General features: G+C 33.5%; 1 protein-coding gene across 1 annotated transcript; it reads right to left on the reverse strand.

Annotated features, from left to right (window-relative positions):
• Nucleotides 1-284: 284 nt before the first annotated feature.
• LOC124895842 (UDP-glycosyltransferase 71E1-like) lies at nt 285-2190 on the reverse strand. Its single transcript, XM_047406249.1, is given in 3 exon segments — nt 285-577; nt 580-1066; nt 1068-2190. Coding segments are annotated over 3 exon segments (1440 nt in total). The 5' UTR covers nt 1983-2190; the 3' UTR covers nt 285-539.
• Between the last annotated feature and the right edge of the window lie 8763 nt (nt 2191-10953).

The raw sequence follows: 10953 nt of genomic DNA on the forward strand, positions 1-10953 counted from the left end.
AAAAGAAACAATGCAAAATAGAAGGATCAGAGGGCGTATATATTAATCAATGACAAATGTCTTTTATAAATACAATTAATTTTGTCATTTACCTATAATTAATGTAACTCCAATTTTAAATCCAAAAAATTTTGATTTTCATGGTCAAACTTACTAATTATTTTAGCTTTGGTTTGAGGATATTTTCATTGCAGCTATCTTTTGCTAATCATACTATAAGAACAGATTTTGTAACATCTAAAATCTGAGATTGATGCTCACACGATAACTATAGTTGAATTGTAAAAAAAAAAAAGTATTATTAGTCATGCTAGACACACTTGGATTGCAGTTGAACAGAAATGTAGCTAATGCAAATACATAGTAACAGAAATGGTATAACAAAAAAGATAAAAAAAAAATATATATATACTACAATTACCATTATGGAAGAATAAGCATAAGTGAGAATACTCTCAGCTACCTAAGAACCCTACCGCTGCAGTGCTGTTGGACACACTTGGATAGCAACTGAATGGAAATGCAGGACTGTTCATTATTTAGATGTTGCCCATAACCTGCTCAATAAAACGTCCACAGAAGTGTAGGATGAGCCACCTTCCTCTAGAGCCAATCTGCTCTTCTCCTTCATGTCTTTCACCTTCGTCCTTATTTCATTTTCAGGATCCATCAACTGCCTTATTGCTTTCTCTATGTCCTCCGCTTTTATAACGTATGTGTTACTTCCCCTGATATTATAATCCATCTTAATATCCACTGCCATACCCAAATCCTTCACTAATTGAAACGCATTTGCTTGCAGCTCCGAATACATTGGCCAAGTTGCCATTGGCACTCCGAACCAGATACTCTCCAATACTGAATTCCAACCACAGTGCGACACAAATCCACCCACGGATGGATGAGACAAGATTACAGATTGGGGTGCCCATCCTATCACCTTTCCAATCCGTTTCGTCCTTTCCAGAAACCCCTCCGGCAAGGCATCTTCCGGGTTCTCATAGTCACTTGGATACCATGAATCTTTAGGTGGTGGCTTTCTTAGAGACCACAAGAACCTGACACCCGCTGCCCTCTAGAGCCTGCGCAATTTCCTTCACTTGCTCTTTATTGAAACTTCCCGAGCTTCCAAAGCAGAGGAACACTACAGAGGATGGAGTTTGTGTATCTAACCATTTGATAATTTCCCCTCGAGATGACTCTTCCTTATTGCCGACGCAACTATTGAGATTCAGCACTGGTCCTACTGGATTAACGGGTGGGATTTTCTCGTCCAGAGAGAGCGATTTCATGGCATGAGTTTCCAACTCCTGCAAGGTGTTCACCAAGATTCCTCTGGTTTCTCGATATCTTTTGGAAATATCAAGGAACATAGTGGAACCACCTTCCTTGTCCAAGAGTATGAACGGCAAACATTTCGCTGGAAATGGATTTAAATATGAAGGTACAGAGAGTTCTGATTCAGGGTCATCCTTGTAATTGGTAACATCCGTGTTAAAATCATCCCTTAGGCTCTGCATATGAAAGTGGAGGCCAAGCACAGCTGCACTAGTCGTGTAGAAAACATAAGTCGGGACACCAAATTCATTAGCCACATCTATCATTGTGGTACACATCATGTCTACCACAAATCCCGATAGTGTAGCTGTTTGCTGAATTTGAGCCACAACCTGTCTAACCTGAGGCTTATGGCTATCAATAAATCCAGAAAAGAATGTTTTGCTGTTGAGGAGTTGCAAAGTGGATTCATCTCGAGGGAGAAGTATAAATTTCAATTTTGATGAGGTGCAATTAGCATTTGAGGAAAGTGATTGGATGTAAGGATTGAGATTGGAGTCTAGGTTCATGTTCATGATAAGGACAGTAACGGAGAGCTGATCATCTCTCGTTATAAGGAGCTTTGCCATCTCTATTGCGGGTACCAGATGACCCATTCCAGGAGATGGTATGATGACCAACTCTGCCTTCTTGATTTCACTCATTTCTTGATCCTATTGCCTTAACCTATAGTTTGTGATGTAATAAGCTTTGAAGAGAAAGATGGGCTTTTCTACTAGGTGTGTGGGCATATGCTAGTTAATTAGGCATTATGTGAGGAAGATATGAGGTCATTTGGAGTCAATAGGTACAGATGTAGTCAACCAAGTAAAGAGTTCAAGAGTATGATGGTCTTGGGGATCACGAACGGAAATGATGTCATGCCTTTGATCATTTAAAAAAAAAAAGAGATGTGGATAAGCATCGTAAGTCAAAAACGGGTTAAGGCCACAAACATTCCTTTTTAGTAGGCGTTTCGAGATGCAGTTTTATTTTGTGATTTAAAATTATAAGATAAAATCAGTATATATATATATGGTTTAAAATTAATTTTATATTATGAGATGAAATTATAAATTCTTCAAAAAACTTAATTTGAGATTTCGCATTATGATTTGAGATTTTTCAAATTTATAAATTTATATTTTATAAAAAAATACAACTATTTATATCGAGTGATCATTTATTTCATATGTAGATTAAATTTATACTCCTCCCTCGCCCCCCCCCCCCCCTTCTCCCTCCCCTCCAATTTTATGTATCGCAATTTTCTTTTTAATTTGTTCCAAAAAAATATCATATTTTCTTATTTGATAAATATTTAAAGATACAGTTCTACCTTTATCTTTATTGATCCCACTTATAAACCGCACTTAACTAAAGATAATAGTAGTATATTTTTCTAATAAAGAAAAATTTAGTAAATATCACCAAGTCTTTTCTTATTTCTTAATTTCGTGTCAGTCAAACTATGCCACATAAAGTGGGATGGAGAAAGTATTAATTTTATTTTTAAAATCATATGTCTCATAAAATTATTAATACCACCAACATAAACTTTATTATTACCTCAAATCAATCCCTACTTTACTAATGATTTTTGACCAAATTTCAAGTAACAATGTTGGTTCATCTTCTCAGTCATTTGATCGAGAAACACAAGCTCAACATGGAGAGATTGTTTGTAGAATTCTATAAAAAGGTTAGTAAACCAAAACTCAGGTTCAGTTTTACTTTTTTATTAAATTAAAATTTGATCAATAAATGTCCTATTTTTTTAGAATAGCATTGTGATATATAGTATATTATATATTTATTATAAGCTTTTGTTTATTTGATAAGAATAACTTTGTGGTAGTGTATTATGCATTTATTATAAATTTTTACTTATTTGGTAAGATTGTATAAAGAATTGCGATAATTTTGATAGTTTTAACAACTTTTTTTTTTTTTTTTTTATGTTTATGAGAAAACATATAATATAAAAAGTTCAAACGAAAAAGGGACAAATATACCCTCGAACTATGATAAATGGTATGTATATTAATACAAGCCAAATGAGCGTCGACGCTTTTGATCACACAACTCGAGGCCGACACAAGGAGGTCCAAGCCAGATCAACCTAAGGATTCAAGAATGTGCTTGGAGGACCTTCTTTGAGCTCCTAATTAAACAATGTAGTATTTGGAAGATAGCTTGGAGCCGAGGAAAGACATGGCACAAGGAATAAAGAGAGCCCTTGCGGGTTATTTTTAAAATATTCACTTTAAACTACTTTTGTAATAGGCTATTTTGGCAAAGGCAAATACTATAAATATGTGCCTTAGATATTTCATTTCCTTAGTTTTTGGATGAATTATGAATAATTACTCCTTGTTAGTGAGTGGCAAGCTTGAATTAGCTTGTGTTGATCTTTCGTTTAGAAACACATCCAATTTTCTTGTGGTCTACGTAAGAGTTAGGTGCTCATAGATAATCAATAAGGGAGTTCTTTGGGTTTGATACATCCTTTGATTGCCCTTTTGTTATCTTCTTGTGTCTATCTTTTTATCTTTTCTTCCTATCCTTTACTTTATTGTTCTTTTGATTTCGTATCATAGTTTAATTTTAATTTTCGTATTTTATTTTTCTATCATTTGGTATCAGAGCCGAGATTGATTTCATTTCTACGAAGTTAATCTTGGGTCTAATTGTCTTAGAAAATTGAAAAATCACAAAAAATTACTATTCACGTTTTTTATCTTAGGTTAATTTTTGAGTTTTAGATTTTTGAGTATTCTTGTGTTTCTGGTGTTAGATTTGAGTTCTCTAACACTATTAGAGTCCAAAGATCAAATTCGAGCTAAATCAGAGCATTATTGAGTGCTCTATCCTTGTTGAAAGCTTGGGTTGAAGACTTTGAAGTTGGTTACAAGAGCTGAAGTTTTTGGTGAAGAATTTGAGTAAAATAGTGTTTGGAATGAATTTAGAATAAAAAGTGCTTAGGTTCGAAATTTTAACTCATTTCGAGCTAAGAAGAAAAAGTTGAAAAAGTTGGTGTTCTTGAAGAAATTGTTATTTTCAAGAAGAATTTTTCAGATAACATTGGTTGTTTGATCCATTAAGAAGAAAGAAAAGGTGTGGAAAATTATTTGTACTAGGGCATCTCCGAAGATCTCAAGGATATTCCAAGAGAAGGGTACAAAAGGGAGACTGTTAGACGACATTTCAACCATTTCAAAAGACATTTTTAGCCTTGTGAAAGTTAAATTTTGGGTCATCTGCCTTGGAGGTGCCTTAGAAGTATGCCCAACCTGCTAAAGAAGGTCAAGGTCTCCTCAAACCAATAGCACCGTGTCCAGGATGCCTTGCACCTGCATTCCATATGCTAAAGTAGGTTGTTTAGCGCACACAACCTCTCCCTAACGCAAATTGAGTTTCAAGCATCAAATTCAAGCTTACAAATGCATTTCAACACTTAAATTACTTCATTGCTCAAGGTTTGATTCTTTAGTTTCATTTTCTTGATTCCTAAACTCATCATTAATTCCTAAGCTACTCATCAACTAGTAATTCATCTACTAAGTTGATTGATTAGTTCTTGAGATCCATTTCTTTCATCGTCCAATTTCTTGCAAGATTTTCTCTTTTTAAATTCATTGTGCTTCCTTGATTTAAGTCCTTAAGTAATTTTATTTTTTTAATTTTTTCAAACAAGAATCCATTCCAACCTCAAACCACAATTGGTACCAAGCAAACTTGTTGGAGTATAAACGATCTAGCAATGCTTGCGACACCAATTGAGAGACCAACCAAAGGTATGAACTTTGAGAGCTTGTGAAGTTGTTTTCCTAACCTTAGCTTGTTTGTTATTTTTGTTTTTCTAGTATTTATTTTGTTAGATGTCATGGATGACAACACCTCAAATGCAATTTTAACGGCGCTTGAAGCTCTCAACCGTAAGATAGATAACAGATATGGGAGGATGGATAACATGATAGATCGTCTAAAATATCATAACTCCAACCTTCAAGCTCCCTTGAGTCGACACACTCCAAACGAACTTCAAGGTAACCAAGATAACTCTTGCACTCTAGTAAATGTGAAATATCATTTTAAGGTAGTAGTCAGCTAAGTGTAAATGATAGCTTATCTTTAGGAGAGCCTAATGTCTTTTTACTTCATAATGATAATGTACAACATGAGATCGTGGATACACTAGTTGATCCTAATGATGACAAAATTAACTCTTCTAGTAAGATCGATTTGTGTCCACTTAGTGTTGAAGCCAATATGATGAATGATGGTATATTGTCTTGTGAAATTTATGTTGATCAACTTATGTGCGAAACTAGCCCACAACTTGAGGATGTTTGTGATGTGAGTAATGAACCTCAAGTGAGTGATGTTATTGAAAATGTTTATCAAGTAAATAGGAGTAACCCTTTGAGCATGACTTTTAGTGAGGCTCTTATTGCTTGTTTGGCTCATAGGGATAATCATGTGTTTGAAATATCTTTGACACTTGATAGCAGTCTTTTAGAGAGTGAACTTGCATATTCTAAATCCTCTTCATGGATAGATCCTTCTCTCTTTAAGAACAATATCTTGTTGGAAAGATAGCCTTCCCCATTCATGTGGGGAATTGTTGGTTTCAAGGTGTATATGTGAATGAAAAATGGAGGAAAAATAGTGGAGAAAAAGAGACTCACCAAATTGGAAAGTGTAGTCTTTTTAAAGGAAATTTCACTAATTCTCCCACATTGGTGGGTCAAGAGAACTTGTAAGTGTTTATAATGAGGAACACTTACTCCACATGGATAGTGAGGCAAGAAAAAGGTGGTGCCTCATGCCATCGTTGTCGTCGTTCACTCGGCTCGGCTTCGGTTTTGGATTTGGATTTGGCAAATGATCGAACGATGAGATCTATCTTTTTAGATAAATTTCATTTGAAACTTGTGTTACAAGTGAAAAATGTAATCCAAAATCTGATATAATTATTTTTATCCAAGTGCGGGCGCATTTCGGACGCCATGCAAATGCATCGAGGGAAAAGGCATACTGTTTCGCACTGTAGGGTGACTTGCGAGCGCAAATACATTACAGGTACACGACCTGTGGGTGCAGATGTAAGCACAGAAGCTACTGAAAATTGTGAAATGTCACCTGCAGCTGCAGATCAGGCGCAGGTCCAGTACAGACTGGGCGTAGGGATATGACTGCTACTGAATAGGTGCCTTTCTGCTGAACCAATGCATCCTTTTTGAAATGACACATTTAAGGCTATTAATATCTGATATATTCCTCAGGTATAGACATGATTTTTCACATAAAAACACTCTTCTTCTATACAAAACTCCGTGTGATCATTAAGTTGTTGAGTGAGTTCAAAGAATCCAACAATTTAAGGTACTGCTATTGTTTGGATCGAAAGCCATTTTATCCTGGGAGAAAGATTCTATAACCTCGGGTACAGTAAGGGGAATTATTCCTTAAGGACACTCCGTGAAGTCGGGGGACTTGGCTTTGGATTTCTATTTCATCTCATTTCTGAAATCTAACATACTCCTTGGATAGATTATACATAATCTTGTGTTGAAGGTGTTAAGGAACTTTATAAGTATTCTTGTCTTTGATTTGAACTTGTATATATACTGACTCTTATACCCGAAAATATTGTAAATAACAATCATCCATCACTTTTTGCTTCAGTTGAGGATTCATTGCTAGTGTATCAAAAGTTGATGGATGAGCCAGATTCACACTTTGCCAACCATAACTCCCAAGTGGGTTGAATTTTATCACCTTGTTTTCCTCTTTTATGGCTTTTGTCTTTGAAGAATAAACGACAAATATGTTTTCAGCAGCATTTCCCTGTTACTCTTAAGGAAACTTTGTTCATACCATATTTGTTCCACTTTTTCTAAAGACAAGTAGCCATCATCACAATTGGTCTTCCGACTTTCCACAATTTTCAGCTCCCAAATGAGTTCCACTCTTTCAAATGTGTCAATGAGTTTCTTATCCTTGCTAATGTTAACTGGAAATTTCTTTTCTTTCTCTGCCTTGGAAATTTTGACCCTTTGTAATGAAGGGTGGTTCACTATAGTGCTTAAGTAAAATTTGGAAGCTTCAAAGATTTCATTTGGATTTAAATCAAATTTTTCCTCAATGATGAGGGTCATTTGGGAAGAGTAGTTTCCCATAAAGATTCCAACTTTTGACAAGATTTTGTATTGGAGATTTTTGGGTATAAGCTGGTTTGTCATGTTCTACAAACTTTTGGGTGAAGCTTTTGGAAATATTACAAACTTTTGGGTGAAGATTTTGGAAATATTATTGTCGAGGAAAGTGAATGACTCAGTCGAAAAGCTTGCCTTAGAAGTTGAGAATGGCAGGGTCAGAGATATAAATGGACATAGGTTCTCAAGCAATTTTTGGAAAGGGTCTTGTCAAATAGAGGGAGAAAATGGAAGTTTTAAAATTAAGTTTCATGGACCTACATTAACCGACTAATTCGAGAAAATCGAAGGAAAGGTGTCAAACAAGTTTCATTTTAACTATTGTTGACACTTGATCAAGTTTAAGGGTTAAAAATACTTAAAAAGTTGATCAAGTTAATTGGAGACTCAATTAACATTTTTAAAACTTTTTAATCTTTTTAAAAATACAAATCTACCCACAACTATATTTAGTAAAAACAAAAAATTTAAAGTGGAAAAAATCAGTTTTCAAAGTCGATCCTCTCTCCTCTCAGACATCTGTCATCTCTTTCTCTCTCAAGCCCAACATCTGTTGCCCTCCATCGACAACAGATCATCGAGGCAACCAATTCTTAATCTTAAACCCTATAAAATGCAAATGATTGTAAAGTGTGGTACAAATTTCAAATCTACTGGTATACTTATTTTGGTAAATAAGTAACAAAAGAAATAATACAAAGTTAAGCAAAGAGATCTCAAACCAGTATACATCAGAGTGACTAAAACTTAATGTTCAGTGTCTAGCCATAACAAACACATGTATGGATTCCATTGCGAAAAATGAAAGCGAAGAATCGCCATCAACAAAAAAAACTCGTATTCTAAAAGACTGTTGAATATAGAGAAGCAACTCATAAAATATATAGATACGACACTGAAAGACTGCACTGCTTGTTATCAAATTTTTTCAATCTCCTTAGTCTTGTTCTTAGATCACCAACTTTTATTTATTTGTTGAATTATCAAGTCATTTACAAGTTTCTAGCTTGGATTAAATCTTATATAATAATGTTAAACAGGTTCAAAATTCCTTTGGTTCACGTTACTTGGGCAGCTTAATTTATTAAGTTAGGAAAATGGTGTTCTTTCTTTTCCTACCTTTTAGCATGACAAATAGAAAATATAAAATGTGAGAAGGAGGCTAATTGTTTCAACTCCCAACAAAAAAATTTCCACTACAATTTAGGCATTTGATAGACAAATTACTTATGCTTTGCACAATAGTCTATTCGTGAAAATCCACTGTCTTTGTTAATTCTCAAAATTTTTCGACTACTTATTATTTCCTGCCTCATGACAAAAGTATTTTAAAAACTTATCCAAAGAGATAGTTGAAACTTCGATATAGAGAAAGGGTAGCAATTAATAAAGGAGGATTATGAAGAGACTTGCAGCTAGCCAACAAAATTATCAATTCGTTCAAAATTTAGAATTCAAAAACTACAACATCAACAATTTCAGCCATGAATTACAAAGTCGAAAGAGATTCAGAAAATATTTGAGAAAAAAACTGATCAGAGGAAAATGAACTGAAGGAGTAAAGTTTTGAAAGTCTTAATAAAAAGGTAAGAAAAATAAAACATGTAAAACAAACAGATAAGAATGAAAAAAAGAAATGGAAAAATGGAGATGAAGACAGATGAACAACAAGGAGAAGAATAGATGAAGATAAAAAGTTGAAGCGAAGCATAACATACCTAATGTGATTTGAGAATGGAAAGCTCTAAAATATATTAGCATCTAATAAGATTTGACAATGGAGTGGTCTATAATCATGAAGATGAGATCTTTGGAAGTGTGAAATTACAATATCAATATTTTATGATAATGAGCTTTTGAGACTGGAACCTGGGTCAAAGTCTCATCTACAACAGAAGTGAAATAATATTTTCAGATAGTTTCATTATAGAACAGACTATTTAAATCAAGGAATTATGAAGTATAATCTCTCACCATGTTGCTACTATTGAGGAATTCAAATGAGAATTAGCTATCTTAAGCTTACTCTTTGTAGTGATGTTCGTGTTGGGTTATTAAGATGTGTGAATGAAAAATAAAAAGGTGGTATTTTTTTTTTGGAAAGACACTAAGTGGAAGGATGAAATTTGAATAGGCATCTTTTCAAATTGAACGGTTATGACCTTTCCAATGGTTGTGACTTTTCCTAAGAGTTGCATCTTTATGAAGGAGTGTACCTTTTTGAACTATTGCTTCTCTTCATGAAGCAATACTTTGATGGCTATAAATACCTGAATTTTTTCTCAGGTGAAGACAATTATTTTTGAGTAGAAAAACAATCTTCTTCTTCTTCTAAAAATTCTCGTGTGATCATCAAATTGTTGAGTGTGTTCGAAGTTTCTGAAAATTTGAGGTACAACTATTTTTAGAATGAGAATCATTTTATCCTGAGAATAAAGATTCCATAACCCTGGGTACTTGAAGGGAATAAATTTCTTAAGGACACACCGTGCATTCGATGAACTTGATTCTACAATTTTCTACTTCATCTTCATTTCTTAAAGTTGATAAACACTTCATTTCGATAGTTCATTTGATTATTCATTTGGACTTGTGTTTGAAGTTGTTGTAACTTCATTTTGGTTCTTGAAAGTTGTTATTGAACTTAGTATTGAAGTTTGTATAAAAAAATATATAGATTTTGTAACCGCCGGAACTACAATCTTAAGGAATTTATACTAATCTATATTGTTTGGTTTACTATTTTTTAGTAAGTAAATAGTTTGAACTTCATATTGATATCTCTTCAACTTTTTAAACTTGTGTTTGAAGTTCTTGATACTTTATTTTGATCGTTCATAAGTTGGATGAACTTGTGTTGAAGCTCTTAGCATTTTGTTATACTATTTTTCAGAAAATAGTTTGAACTTTATTTTGTTGATGTTCATAAGTTGGGTTGAACTTATTGTTAAAAGTTCATAATTGTAAATACAGATTTTAAATTTCATTTGATTGTTCATATGTTAATTTGAACATGTCTTTGAAGTTATTGTTGAAAAATACAGATTTTACAAAAAAAAAAAGAAAAACCACAATTTTAAGAAAAGTATAAAAATATTTATTTTTGTTCTTGTTTGGTGAAGGAAAAAAAAAATTACCGCCATTTATAGATCACCATTTGGTTAATTTGTATTGGGTCTGATTTTATAGAGACTAAAATCTTTTGATTTTCACTTCCTCAATTAGAAGAATATAAGAACTTCATCGAGAAATTAGTGTGGGAATTTTGTTTGAAGAAATAGAAAAACTTCACCGATTTGTTAAAATCCCTGTATTGGTTTGTGGAGTTTAAAATCTATGGGATTTCACTCTTTTTGAATTTAATTCTGATTCAAAGTCATAAAAACTTTGTCATGTTTCAAAGTTCATTCGGTTG

The sequence above is a fragment of the Capsicum annuum genome, unplaced genomic scaffold (genome assembly GCF_002878395.1).
Source record: "Capsicum annuum cultivar UCD-10X-F1 unplaced genomic scaffold, UCD10Xv1.1 ctg999, whole genome shotgun sequence".
Classification (NCBI taxonomy): domain Eukaryota; kingdom Viridiplantae; phylum Streptophyta; class Magnoliopsida; order Solanales; family Solanaceae; genus Capsicum; species Capsicum annuum.